Below are 15160 nucleotides of genomic sequence, written 5' to 3'. Positions count from 1 at the left end.
CAGTGTTAGAGCTTGCCGATAAGCTCTTCACCCCCCGATATGAAGGTAAAAGCTCTGTGTTTCTTAAGGATAACAGAGCAAGGCTCGGGAGTGAGCATGCACTACTGCTCCTAACACCCTTTTTTTTTTTTTTTTTTTTTTTTTTTTTTTTTCCTTTCTAGTATCGCTTTAACCACTTACCGACCGACTCCTATACATATACGTCAACACTTTGAAGAGGGATAGAGGGATATCTCGGTAACGGCAGCAGCTGCTGCCACAACCGAGCTATCCATCTTTATAGGAGCCGGTCCTCTTTACGATAATGGTGGTCTCCGGTGGATGCGCCGTGAGATCACCATTATCGGCGGGAGAGATGCCACCCACCGCTTTCCCGCACCCTCCGCCGCTTACCGGAGGCGATCAGGTCCTTTCATGTCCTGGGTCTGGAGACAAGTGAGACTAAGATGGCCCCCACCCGTCTCCATACCCTAGGAGGGCGAAAGTGACGTCAAAAAATCACTTCCACCCATACCTCTTAACCACTTTCAGACCGGACCAATTTGCTGGTCAAAGACCAGACCACTTTTTGCGATTTGGCACTGCGTCGCTTTAACTGACAATTGCGTGGTCGTGCGACTTGGCTCCCAAACAAAATTGACGTCCTTTTTTTTTCCCCACAAATAGAGCTTTCTTTTGGTGGTATTTGATCACCCCTGCGGTTTTTATTTTTTGTGCTATAAACAAAAATAGAGCGACAATTTTGAAAAAAACACATTATTTTTTACTTTTTGTTATAATAAATATCCCCCAAAAATATATAAAAAAAACATTTTTTTTTCCCTCAGTTTAGGCCGATACGTACTCTTCTACATATTTTTGGTAAAAAAAATCGCAATAAGCGATTATTGATTGGTTTGCGAAAAAGTTATAGCGTTTACGAAATAGGGATAGTTTTATAGCATTTTTATTATTTTTTTTTTTTTTACTAGTAATGGCGGCGATCAGCGATTTTTATTGGGACTGCGACATTGTGGGGGACCCATCGGACATTTTTGACACATTTTTGGGACCATTGTCATTTATACAGTAATCACTGCTATATAAATGCAGTGATTCCTGTCTAAATGACACTGGCAGTGAAGGGGTTAACCAGGGGGTGGCAGTGTAGGGGTTAAATGTTCCTAGGGGTGTGTTACTAACTGTGGGGGGGTTGGGCTTTCATTTAGTGAACACTGATCTCTGCTCCAATCACATGGAGCAGAGATCAGCGTCACTAGTTGCTAGGCAGAATGGAGAAATGCTGTTTACTGGGCATTTCCTCCATTCGGCGGCTCCGTGAGACGATCGCGGGGATGCCCGCGGCGATCGAGTCCGCGGGTCCTGCGACCAGACTCACGGGGTCCCGACCAGCGTGGGAGCGCGCCGGCGGCGGCGCGCTCCCGACGGCAGGGCGGCATTGAATATTGGACGTACCTGTACGCCAATATGCCTGCCCGTGCCATTCTGTCGACGTACATCGTCGTGCGCTGGTCGGGAAGTGGTTAAAGGAACATTTTTCTGTTGTCATTTTTTCAAATGACAATTATTCATTTTTTTTTTTTTTATTTTTTTTTTTTTTTAGTCCAAATAATGAGATCTGAGGATTTTTTGACCCCCCAGATCTTATATTTAAGAGGACCTGTCATACTTTTTTTTTTATTTTTATATTTTATTACAAGGGATTTTTACATTCCTTGTAATGGGAATAAAAGTGACCCAATTTATTTATTTATTTTAAACAGTGAAAAAATAAGAGTAAAATAAATTAAGAAAATAAAAACGTTTTTTAAAGCGTGACGTACCGACGAGCTCGTGCGCAGAAGCGAACGCATACGTGAGTAGCACCTGCCTATGAAAACAGTGGTCAAACCACAGATGTGAGGTATCGCCGTGATCGGTAGAGCGAGAGCAATAATTCTAGCCCTAGACCTCCTCTGTAACGCACAACATGCAACCTATAGAATTTTTTAAATGTTGCCTATGGAGATTTTTGAGGGTGAAAGTTTGACGCCATTCCACGAGCGGGCACAATTTTGAAGTGTGACATGTTTGGTATCTAGTTACTCGGCGTAACATTATCTTTCACAATATAACAAAAATTTGCACTACATTTACTACTATCTTATTTTTTTATTTAAAAAAAAATGAATTTTTTCCAAAAAAAAAGTGTGTTTGTAAGATCGCTGTGCAAATACGGTGTGAAAATAAGTATTGCAATGACCACCACTTTATTCTCTAGGGTGTTTGGGGGTTCTAAGTAATTTTCTAGCAAAAAAAAAAAACTGTTTTAAACCATGTAAACGCCTAAATTTCAAAACAAGGCTGGTCCTTAAGTGGTTAAAGGGAATGCCAATTATTTCTGTACATATTGCTTTTATGGCAGTCAAAAAAGGAGGACACTGTAAAAATGTGTGGGTTTTTTTGTTTTTTTATTTATTTTTTTATTTATTTTTTGGGTATAAACATTATTACATTAAAAAAAAAGTGAGTTGAACCTACACTTTAAAATGGTTGTTGTAAAGGCTGAATATTTTTTTACCTTCATGCATTCTCTGCACAAAGATAAAAAAAACTTGTGCAGCTCCCCCCTGAACCTCACCTGAGCCCCATCTCGATCCAGGAATGTTTATGGGAGCCTTGGCTATTCTGGCACTCCCTCTTATTGGCTGAGACACACTGATGTCAATCACAGCCACTGAGAAGAGCGTAGAGGGGCAGGGCTGAGTCGCAGCTCTGTGTGTCTTATGGACTTGTAGCACGTGGCTCAGGAGCAAGCATGCACCAGTGTCCCCTATAGCAAGTGGCTTGCTAATGATGGGGGGCATTGGTCAAGGGGGAGGAGCCAGCAGCACCGGCGGGGGACCTGAGAAGAGGATGATCAGGGCTTCTCTGTGCAAAACCACTGCACAGAGCAGGTAAGTATGTTTGTTTTTGTTATTTGTTAAAATGATATTAAAGTTATTTTTTTTATTTATTTTTTTAAGTGTAACTTTCTCTTCTTAGGACTTCAGAGTACATCTGATAAGAATATAATGGAGCAGTACAAGGAGCTGCTAAACAGATGTGATCAGTGTCTGAATGCCATCAGCGCCTTGTTAACCAGCAAAGATGCTAAGGTACTCCATTTTTTGTTTTTTATTATTTTATCAATAAACTGATTTAAGATGGCTAGAGGAGAGAGATAAATTGTGTCCAATTATTTAAATGCCGTCTTAAGATTTACAGTTTGCACAAGAAATATGGCGTTTGTCATGCTAGCTTAATCTCTGTAGAATTCTAAAGTGGATCACCAGCAGGAGAAACTAGAATATTCTAAAACTTTAGCAAAAATACATACAGTAGTTACATAGGTTGAAAAAAGACACAAGTCCATCTAGTTCTATATCTATTGTATCTCGCAAAACTTTTACTTGTACTCCACAATTGTTGCCAACGATTTAGACCAGGCATGACCAACCAGTGGCCCGCGGTGCCCTCTGATGTGGCCTGCGACCTCCTGCTCTGGTATGGCGGGTTGGCAAGCCCAGATTGTGGGTTGCCAACCCCTCATCCCAGAGCATCAGTGATGTTAATGAAGCCGGCAGTAGAGAAAGTAAGTGGCTACAGAGCTGCATAAACCGATGCTTCCTGTATAGTGCCGCCTCCTGTCACAGGTGGACTGATACCAAATGCACTCTGCCTCAAACAGCAACAGCCGGCGATACCTGAATGGAAGTCTTATTAAAGGTAAGTTTATTACTAAAATCACAGTGTATATATGGGCATATCTCTTCTGCAGTGGTTACTGGGCTGCTTTTAAACTGATCTAGGTGCAGCGCAGAACACCTGTGGGTTACCTGCACTGAGCCATAGACTTCTTTTATTACTTGCAGGTGTGGTGTGCTTTCAGAGTGCACCACACCTGCAGGATATAATAGAAGTCTAAGGTAAAGTACAGCTAACCCGCAGGAGGGCCACAGGTGTACTGCACTGCACTTGCAGTGCAGGTAAACCACAGCGCGCCTTTGGCATGATCGGTTCGACCCAATCGGACCCTCTATTCACCTCTATTGAGCCACAGATGTAAACAGACTTGTGACCGTATACACCCACCTACCTCCAATCCAGTCCACAAAAAAAAAAAAGGGGGGGGGGGGGATCTGTCCCATTCCATCATGGCAGATCAGATTGGAAGGCCCATGGAGTAGAGCGAGCCATGTCCGTGTCTGTTCTGCATATGCAGGGTGGACATGGACCTGTCATCTGCCCACTCCACTCATTGTGGCCCGCGACTGGTTACCAAGTCGCTTAAGTGGCCCTCGCTCTTTAAAAGGATGGGCACCCCTGGTTTAGACATTAATGGCTGTGTGAGTTATTTTGAGTGGACAGAAAATTTACACTGTTATACAAGCTGTACACTCACTACTTTACATTGTAGCAAAGTGTCATTGCTTCAGTGTTGTCAAATGAAAAGATATAATAACATATATTTACAAAAATGTGAGGGGTGTAATCACTTTTGTGAATGGTCTCACTTTTGTGAATGGTCTGTGACTGTGTATTTATACACGCACACACATTTTTAGTGATCTTTATTTTAGCAGTATACTGCCTTGCATTTTAACCCCTTCCTGACCAGCTGCAGCAGTTGTACTGCGGCAGGTTGGCTCCCCTGGGCGAAACATTACCTTGCGTCGCTTCGCCTTTTGACCACTAAGGGGCAAGTCTGTGGCTTGCTGCTTGAGCCGATGGGATCGCCCGGCGGGCGTGATGACCACCTGGCACCTGCGATCGCTCGTGACAGAGCGAGAACACACACAGATCCCAGTTCTATCAGGGGAGAGGAGACAGATATTGGCCTAAACTGAGGAAAAAATTTGTGTTTTGTTTTTTTTATTTTTTTATTTTTTCCCCCAAATTGGGGTATTTGTTATAGCAAAAAGATATTGTGTTTTTTTTTTTTTTTCCCCCAAACTTGACGCTCTTTTGTTTTATAGTGCAAAAAATAAAACCGCAGAGGTGATCAAATGCCACCAAGAGAAAGCTCTATTTGTTGGGGGGGGGGGGAAAGAATGTCAATTTTTTTTGGGTACGGCGTCGCACGACCACGCAATTGTCAGTTAAAGCGACGCATAGGGATGCACCGAAATTTCGGCCGCCGAAACATATCGGCCGAAAATGCCCTTCTCGGCAATTTGCCGAAAGGAAAAAAACGGCCGATAATTGAGCCGAAAATGGGGCGGGGCCTGGGCGGAACTCCGCCCCGCCCCTGGTGCCTCCCATGATGGGGGTGAATAGCGCAGGACTGATGCAGACAGCGATGCCCCTCTGCAGTGAAGAGAGCCGTCTGGTTGCATAGAGCGCCGGGAACATCACAGCTTTCATTTCAATAGCTGTGTGTTCCCCGTCGCGCGCCTTCACACACGGCCCCTCCCCCTTGTCCGGGGAACTTTGATAGACAGATCACCCGTCCAGATTGGACGGGTGATCTGTCTATCAAAGTGCCTGGACAAGGGGGAGGGGCTGTGTGACGGCGCGCGACGGGGAACACACAGCTATTGAAATGAAAGCTGTGATGTTCCCGGCGCTCTATTCAACCAGACGGCTCTCTTCACTGCAGAGGGGCGTCGCTGTCTGCATCACAGGGGGCAACACACACTGTCTGCATCACAGGGGGCAACACACACTGGCTGCATCACAGGGGGCAACACACACTGGCTGCATCACAGGGGGCAACACACACTGGCTGCATCACAGGGGGCAACACACACACTGGCTGCATCACAGGGGGCAACACACACACTGGCTGCATCACAGGGGGCAACACACACACTGGCTGCATCACAGGGGGCAACACACACACTGGCTGCATCACAGGGGGCAACACACACACTGGCTGCATCACAGGGGGCAACACACACACTGGCTGCATCACAGGGGGCAACACACACACTGGCTGCATCACAGGGGGCAACACACACACTGGCTGCATCACAGGGGGCAACACACACACTGGCTGCATCACAGGGGGCAACACACACACTGGCTGCATCACAGGGGGCAACACACACACTGGCTGCATCACAGGGGGCAACACACACACTGGCTGCATCACAGGGGGCAACACACACACTGGCTGCATCACAGGGGGCAACACTGGCCGCACTTATCTCTTTTATCAGGTCGCCAGCCTCTGACCGCACTTATCTCTTTTATCAGGTCGCCAGCCTCTGACCGCACTTATCTCTTTTATCAGGTCGCCAGCCTCTGACCGCACTTATCTCTTTTATCAGGTCGCCAGCCTCTGACCGCACTTATCTCTTTTATCAGGTCGCCAGCCTCTGACCGCACTTATCTCTTTTATCAGGTCGCCAGCCTCTGACCACCTCCTGTACCGTGTCGCCAGCCTCTGACCACCTCCTGTATAAAAATATTTTTTGAAAACAGTCATTTTCGGTATCGGTGCTGTTTCGGTATCGGTTTCGGTTTTCGGCCTAGTGTATTTTTCATTTTCGGTATCGGTTTCGGCACCAAAAAACCCATTCGGTGCATCCCTAGCGACGCAGTGCCGTATCGCAAAAAATGGCCTGATCATTGAGCAGCCAAATCTTCCGGGGCTAAAGTGGTTAAAGCAATCCTTCCCTTTTACCAGTGTTTATACACGTCGTATTTTACCAAAACCTTAATGTATTTGTTATCTTTTTTTGACGAAGCATATACATGATACCACCTTCTGTACATCTATTATCCTTTTGGCAGGACAAGAAGACCAGGTTTGAGCTGCAAAAGGCTGTCTTACTTCCAGTCGGTCAGATTTCTTCAGATCTAAGTGAGTTAAAGTGAATATGCCCAAATGTTTTAGTGTGTTGCCTATTTTTCCTTTTTAGTGTTTGGGGAGGGAAGCAAACTAAAGCTGTTTGAATGTTTGTTTTTGTTTTTATCCTCTTCTCAATACAACAATGTGTGATGTGGGGATCCCTCTGCTCTACTATTGTATTCTACCTTAGGGTTTGATCCCTCACCAGAATACACTAATCTACAAGGGCTGATTAAATGCTGGTTTTCCAGGAAGACTGTTTGATAGAAGCCAGTCCTTGGGCCAGCTTTTGTTGAACAGGCAGTGGTACACGTGTACTGAAAGTCACCTGGTCTCTCCTGCTGGTGCCAATGATGGGGCACCATTCCTCCTGCTGGTGCCAATGATGGGGCATCATTCCTCCCGCTGGTGCCAATGATGGGGCATTGCTTGATTCCACTGATCATAATCTGTCCTGCCAAAAGCCTGAAGGACAGTAAACTGGCCTTTTGCTTAGAAAGTTTGGAGGCCCGTGGCCTACAGTGTTTTTTGTTTTATCTGTGGCGTTCACTCTTTCTGTAGGCAGCAGTATAACTCTAGTTCAAGACTTTGTGTGCCCCTCCATGAACTCCAAGAAAAGGATTTTACAGCGACTACTAAAATCCAATTTTTTTTTTTTCCTTCTCTAGCAGCCCATGTTCCCTACCTCCCACTCTTTCAGTGCCGTAGCCTCCTTCCTGCCATATTGTCCTGTTGTGGCCTAGAGGCCACGATGGAAAGAGGCTGTGAACTAGGCTACTTGCCAAAACATGTAAGCATTTTATTTACTCCTGTGCAAGAAAGATATTTGTATGGATGTTGGAGTTGAAGGCTACTACTTTTTGCTTTACACATGATGGAAAGACCATGCCCATTCGGGCACGTTGGCATCCAACACTCCCAGAGCTGTTGAGTGCTGAGAAGACTGGGTGTAGTGCTAAACGGGGATAGGATAGGAGACGCAGGCTGCTGGAGAGACAAGTTAATATCTTTTCCATTGCTAGGCACTTTCATTTAAAGAACACTTAAAGCAGACCTTCAGTCCAGCAAGTGAACAGGCAGCAGCTTCAGCTGCCCACAGTTAAAATGGTTGCAGCCAGACTTGGTGGAGGGAGATTTCTGCAGCATATTTGGCTAGTACAGAATCGCAGTGTATATATAAAATAATATGCAAAGTGGTTGGAGAGAAGCGCAGATGGTTTGTATTACAAATTATGTGAGCAGACTGCAGTCCCTCTTTAAACCCAGCAGTTCATAGTCCTGATATGTGCTTTCTGTATCATTATATTTGTATGAAAAAGTCTCCTGTTTTTTGTATTGCTTCCTTTGTGTGAAATTCCTGCAAGTCCCACACAAGGCTTGAGTGCACAGCGTGGTCAGTTTTTTGGTTGTGGAGAGAACTCGAACTGCTCTCCTCCAATGTTCAGACCTGTGCTGACACACCCCGTACAGCCATTCACTGGGAAGATCATTGCGCTGCTGTTTTTCCTCCTCTAGCTCCTTATGCAGCTGAGAATAGAGGGAATGTGATCACTTATAAAAACGGGAATTTTTTATTTATTTTTTAAAATCTATACACAATGTTTCGCCTTTCATTTTGTATTAAACTGGAATTTTTTATTTATTTTTTTCCACTTAAATGTTGCTCTTTAAGTATTGTCTGTCTTGTGTTTTTTTTCCTTCCACAGCTAATGTGCAGGAGGTTTTTAAAAAACTGAACACCCTTCTGACGGGAGGAGAAGTTAGAACCCTTGAGAAGTCTGTGTCTCTCTCTATACATGCTCTGGCTTCGGACTTTGTGAATTACAAGCTGGCTGAGAGGTTTGTGGTAAGTTTTCTGTTAGACATTAGAGCTTGTATCCCACAACCTCTTTTATTGTATCCCTGAGTATTTTTCAGAAACTCCTATTGTAGTTTTGGGTTTCCAGACCTTTTTTATAGATGTGCCTTTTGTTTATTGTCCACAGACTCAAGCGGAACAAGAGGTAGCTTCCCATCACGAATCTGCTTTTCCTTTAGCAATGGTGGTTTCCGGTATATGGGAGAGGCACCCCCAGGTCGGCGAGCTCTTCCTCGCTCACCTGTATAAGAAGTGCCCTTATTCTGTGCCTTTTTACCCAGCATATAAAAAAGGTGTTCCTGTTATAGACTACCAAAGGTAAGCATTAATGCAAAATTCTAATACACAAGATATCTTTGCACAAGACGGCTGTTATCTGCTAGGAATGAGAGAAGCAGCTTAAGAATGCTTACACTAAAAAGTCTCCAAACCTTCTAAACAAAGGGTCAGTTCACTTCAGACTTTTTAGGGGGCCAAACTGCTCATCAGGAGTAGAAAATGTCCCAGCATCAGTTGGAGTAAGCAATGCCCCGTTGTTGGGGTCAGTGGGTGGGAACTGTGCCCCATTGTTGGGGTCAGTGGGTGGGAACTATGGCCCAAGGGCCAGATCAAAGCAAAGGGCTGTATCTGGCCCCCGAGCTACAGTTTGGAGACCACTGCTCCTAAAGGATGCTTAGATAAACACATGGATAGTATTTACTAAAACTGGAGTGCCAAATCTTATGCCGCTGTGCATGGTATCCAATTGGCTTCTAACAGTTCAATTAACCACTTGAACTTTAGAAGGTTTTAACTCCTTCATGACTAGACCATTATTTGCTGTTCAGCACTGTACTACTTTTAACTGGCAATTGCGTTGTCATGCAACACTGTATGCAATTTAAAAAAAAATTAAATTATTCTTTTCACACAAATGGAGCTTTCTATTGGTGGTATTTGATCACCACTGAGGTTTTTTACTACATAAAAACATTTTTTTTTTTCATAAATGTCATTCTGCTGTGTCAGGCTAGCCAAAATGTATTCTGCTATGTCATGGTAAGAAAAAAAAAAATTTTTTTATATATACTTTCTTTCTTTCCTTCTTTCCTTCCTTCCTTCCTTCCTTCCTTCCTTCCTTCCTTCCTTCCTTCCTTCCTTCCTTCCTTCCTTCCTTCCTTCCTTTCTTTCTTTCCTTCTTTCCTTCTTTCCTTCCTTCTTTCCTTCTTTCCTTCTTTCCTTCCTTCCTTCCTTCCTTCCTTCCTTCCTTATGTACTGGCTATCATTTTTCTTGAGGCCCTTTTCATATATTTGTAGAAAGTTTTGAAAACCATATATCATTTTCCTTCCACTTCACAATCATGTCCCACTTTTTTTTGTTGGTCTATCGCATAAAATCCCAATAAAAAAACATTTGTTTTTGGTTATAACATGACAAAATGTGGAAAATTTCAAGGGGTATGAATACTTTTTCAAGGCACTGTATTCCCTTAATTTAAATACTTAGACTTTTTACTATGGTAGCTTTACCCAAAATACCTCATGCACTGTGCTAACGATTGGGAGGAATGGGATGAGTGGCAGTGCTGGGGGGAGTTCTGATCAAGAGCACCTAAGCTGGCTGATCAAGGTCCTCTGCTGATCTGAGGACTGTAGTGGCAACTATAGTCACAGGTAGTGTTACTCACTGTGTCTCTAGCTTGTCTGTGGCTGCGACTTTGTGATGTCCTTGTAGCAGTGATACCTATGCCGAAATCTATATAGGTTCTCCTCCAGCCCCTTCCACTTAACATGCCTCACCAGTCAGCTGACCTCTAATCTCTGCTCCCCAGCCATGCCATGAACAGAATGGTTGACTGCGAAGAGGCCAAGTGGGCAGCCATGAGCTTAAGGATCAGCCCTACTGGGCGGTCACAGGTTCCAGGGACAGCCCTGCTGGGCGGCTGCAAAAAGACTGGGAGAGCAGTGCGGGCTTCAGGAACAGCTCAGGATTCAGGACCCCTGGCGAATCATCATTCGACTCCCCCAGGTTGAGAACCACTGAATTAAACTAAGGCCTCCCCCCCCCGGTACTGAGGTTATACAGCATCAAAGCCCTGAATAAGGCTGGGCTCTAGAATTTTGATACTTATCAGCCACTCATTGGCTCTCAAGTTGCCCAGCTAATGGGGTAAAAAGCAGTACAGAGAGTCTGATTTATTACATAGTAGGTGATGTTTAAAAAAAGACACAAGTCGGTCAAGTCCCACCTATGTGTGTGATTTATATGTCCGTATTACATTGTCTATCCCTGTATGTTGCAGTCGCTCAGGTGCTTATCTAATAGTTTCTTGAAACTATTGATGCCCCCCGCCTGTGGAAGGGAATTCCACATCGTTACTGCTCTTACAGTGAAGAACCCTCTATGTAGTTTAAGGGTAAACCACTTTTCTAATTTTAATGAGTGGGCACGAGTCTTGATAAACTCCCTTCCGTGAAAATGTTTTCTCTTTTGTTCATTGACTGACACAGCTCCATTAAATCTTGACCATAGGGTTATTACGCCACCTTCAGGAGAGGACTAGGCAGAACATGTAATACATGTGACCTACAACAGAACTGTACAGGTCTGCCCAGGGGGTGGTCCCTTTGGCTATAACCCCCCTCAGCCTGCTTCCTGCAGCTCAGTTTTTTTTTTTTTTCTACCTAGTGAAGGAGAAGGACCTAGGCTCCCTGCCTGGACCATCGGTCCTGGGGATTTTTTTTTCTGGATTTTGCCTTTTGCACAAGATATTGATCCTGTGATCTTTTATCAACAGCCGGCTGGGTGACAGGCTGCATAATATAGATCCTTGTAGTCTCCCCAGCCTGGCCATCGAGCGTGTGCAGGCCCTGGCTACACGCTGGGTCGACCAGAACATGCCCCTCAGGCTCCAGGGGCCGCCGGTGAGCTACATATGCTCCAGGGCACACATATGACTGGACTATGGATGTCTTTGTCACATTTGTCACAGTGTGCCGTGGCCAGCAGCCACCCTGTACTGCTCGGGTGTGGGTCTGTGATGGGATGCCTCCAGCTCATCCGGACGGTAAGTATAGCTCTCCCTACCTCGGCAGGACAGAGCAGCTAGGCATTCCCTGGGAGGTCGATTAGGGGTCCCTCTTCTCCCTGTCCCTGTGTCCCGTCCCGTCCCCCCCCGCAGGGAATGCTGCATGGCTGGGCTGTGGTGCAGTGTATGTACCTGGGCCGGGGGGCTCTGACCCTTGGCTGTGTCCTGTGCTGGTGTCTGTGGGCTCTGCGTGTGGTTCCACCATAGCGCTGACCGCCGCCATTTTCTGTGTAGTCTCTGTGAGCAGCTTGGTCGTCTGCCATTTTCCTAGTGTTTTTTTCACTATACATGAACGGCCGGTGGCCATTTTCTTGTAGCCTCAGCACAGTTTTTCTCCCCAGCGCTGGTTCCTGTGCCTCAGAACAGCACGGTTTTTACTCCTGGACACTTGTGAGCTGACACAGGACACCTCGATCAGCGACGGCACAGAGCAGCACTCGGTCGGGGTGGTGAGTCCTGCGGTGGGGCCCCTCGGTCTGCTAGGAGGGTGGGATTGAGCACCGTGTCCTATATCCCCAAGAGTGGCAGACAGGGTGGGTCAGCATGGCGTCAGAAGCTGGCATTGCTCGCCTGGAAAGTGCAGTGCCTTTTGGACGCTTTGTCGGCGGTCCTTGAAACGTTCATTGCCTTGGTGGAGGTGGTGTGCGGGTGCAAGGGTGTAAAAAAAACTTACTAAGTGGGAAAAATGATTGCACCATGAATTGGAGAAGCAGCAGTCTCCTCTGGTCTGTGTAGAACTAGCAGACCAGTTGGTGCACGGCCTTAAGTATGTCTATGATGCAGCCCTGGATACACTTCCCCTGCTCTCCAGAGCATCGGTATCAGCAGTGGTGCTGCGGTGCCTGCTCTGGCTGAAATGCTGGTCTGCAGACCAGGCATCTTAAAAAAAAAAAAAAAAAAAAAAAAAAAAAAAAAAAGCTTTGACGGATTTGCCCTTCCTTGGTGAGCGCTATTTGGAGCTTTGCTGGATGACATTAAGAATGTCGCAGGTGGGAAAAGCACGTTGCTCCCACAGTCCAAGAAGGGTAAGGAGCCATGCCACAGGCAAGTGCCCTCCTTTTCCTTTCGAGGCTTTTTCGTCCGCCTGGGACTTCAGGTAAGCACCCCCCAGCCCGACAGGGCGGTTGCTGAGGGACAAAGGCATCCCTGGTCTCACAAGCCTGCGAGCAAAAGTACTACCGCATGAAGGTTTGCCCCCACCTGACACACAGGTGGGGGCTCGCCTTTGGGAGTTTGTAGCTCGGTGGGCCTCTCGGCTGTCTGACCAATGGGTCTGCAAACTGATTTCATCGAGCTAAGATAGAGTTCCTCTCTTAGCCCTCCAGCATACCTTTTTATTCCCGGCTCGCCGGGAGGCCCTGTTTGGGGCAGTAAGGGACCTGCTCAGGCGCGGGGTGATGGTGCCTGTTACAAAGCTGGAAAGGTTTCAGGGATTTTTCTCCAAATCTATTTGTAGTCCCCAAGAAGGAAGGGGTACGTCCAATCCTGGACCTAAAAGCCCTCAATTGCTTTGTGAAAGTACAAAGGTTCAGAATGGAATCTGTTTGCTCCGTAGGTGCTGCACATTCGACATCCAGGACGCGTACTTGCATATACCCATATGCCTCAGGCATTAGAGATTTCTTGTGATTTGCAGTGTGGGAAGAGCACTACCAGTTTGTGGCTCTCCCCTTTGGCCTGGCTTCGGTAGCCCGAGTCTTTACCAAAGTATTGGCTCCAATTTTGGCATTGTTGTGACAACGTGGGATCGCAATCGTGAGTTACCTAGACGATCTCCTGAGAGCAGCTTCCGCCTCAGAATTAAGGGAGGATGTGGCGATCACCATGCAAACGCTACAGGAGTTTGGGTGGGTGTTGAACCTGGAGTACCTAGGCTTACTACTGGACTCCGTGGAGGTGAGAGTATTTCTCCCTTCAGACAAACGGCAGACTCTCAGAGCCGCGGTGAAGCTGTTGATGAACCGTGGGTGGTTGTCGCTGTGTTTCTGCATGCGAGTTCTGGGTCTCATGGTAGCCTCCTTCGAGGCGGTACCATACGCCCAATTTCACACCAGTCTTGCAGAGGGAGATATTGTCCAAATGGGGCACATCTCCATTATCCCTGGATCGGCAGATTCGGGTGAGCCAGTTAAAGGACTCTCTTCTCTGGTGGCTGAGGTCTCCGGCCCTTCGGTCTGGGAAAACGTTCCTGCCTCTTCATTGGACGGTGATCACAACAGACGCCAGCCTGACCGGCTGGGGTGGAGTGCTGGGAATGCAGTCGACCCAGGGCCTCTGGTCGCTGGAGGAATCCAAGTTACCAATCGATGTGCTCAAGCTTCGATCGATCAGGCTATGTCTCTCCACATGGTCAATGAGGCTACGAGGGCGTCCAATCAGGATCCATTCAGACAACGCCACGGCAGTGGCATATGTCAACCATCAAGGAGGAACAAAGAGCTCGGCTGCAGCATGAGGTCGGGCGCATCCTTTGGTGCGCAGAGCGACACGTGTCGGCCATATACATCCCGGGAATAGAAAACTGGCAAGCGGACTATCTAAGTCTCCAGATGCTGGACCCAGGAGAATGGTCATTGCATCTGGAGTTGTTCAGGCTTCTTTGCCTGTGTTGGGGCACACCAGATGTGGATCTTATGGCCTCTCTGCTCAATAGCAAGGTGCAGAGGTTCATGTCCTGCCAAAAGATCTCTTGTCCTGATGTGTTAGTGGCTCCATGGGAGCAGTACTGGCTGATTTACGCCTTCCCTCCGCTCAATCTGTTGCATGGCCTGCTTCGCAGAGTGGAGGCAGAGGAGATTCCTGTGATGCTGATCGCTCCAGATTGGCCGCGACGTCCCTGGTATGCCGACCTAGTATGCCTGGTGGCGGATGCTCCCTGGTGGTTGCCGATGCGAGAAGACCTCCTATTGCAAGGTCCGATACCCCATCCTGCTTTACCGTCACTGGTTTTAACGGCATAGCTGTTGAAAGCCAGCTGCTAAGGAACCGATGTCTGTCAGACTCAGTAATCTCCACCTTGCTGAGGGCACGGAAATCTTCTCGAAATATATACCATCGTATGTGGAAGGCTTATATCTCCATGTGTGAGGAGATGGGGTGGCGTCCGCACACCTATTCCGTTTCCAGGATCCTGCTGCTCTTACAGCGAGGAGTGGACCAGAAACTGGCTTTAAGCACCATCAAGGGAGAGATATCAGCCTTGGCTGTTTTTTTTTTTTTTTTTTTTTTTTTTTTTTTTCCCATGACACCTGGCGTCTCACTCATTGGTAAGAACCTTTTGTGCAAGGGTTTCGGCATGTAGTCCCTCCGGTGCTACCTCCGTGGGATTTGAACCTGGTGCTATTTGTGCTTCAGAAACTGCTGTTTGAGAACATTAGGGAAATTCCCTTGTCTACTCTTTTGTAGAAATTGGTCTTC

General features: G+C 46.6%; 1 protein-coding gene across 1 annotated transcript in view; it reads left to right on the top strand.

Annotated features, from left to right (window-relative positions):
• The window catches only part of GLE1 (GLE1 RNA export mediator), a 46639-nt gene that overhangs the window by 16702 nt on the left and 14777 nt on the right, over window positions 1-15160 (top strand). Inside the window, exons 8-11 of the mRNA XM_077478698.1 lie at window positions 3025-3137; window positions 6760-6829; window positions 8524-8663; window positions 8803-8993. Coding sequence (XP_077334824.1) covers window positions 3025-3137; window positions 6760-6829; window positions 8524-8663; window positions 8803-8993 — 514 coding nt within the window. The remainder of the gene's footprint in view (window positions 1-3024; window positions 3138-6759; window positions 6830-8523; window positions 8664-8802; window positions 8994-15160) is intronic.

Source organism: Lithobates pipiens, unplaced genomic scaffold, assembly GCF_037356315.1.
Source record: "Lithobates pipiens isolate NorthernLeopardFrog02 unplaced genomic scaffold, aLitPip1_a1.2 Scaffold_1, whole genome shotgun sequence".
Taxonomy (NCBI): Eukaryota; Metazoa; Chordata; class Amphibia; order Anura; family Ranidae; genus Lithobates; species Lithobates pipiens.
The sequence above is the reverse complement of the archived record's forward strand: the minus strand, read 5'-3'. Positions and strand labels throughout refer to the sequence as shown.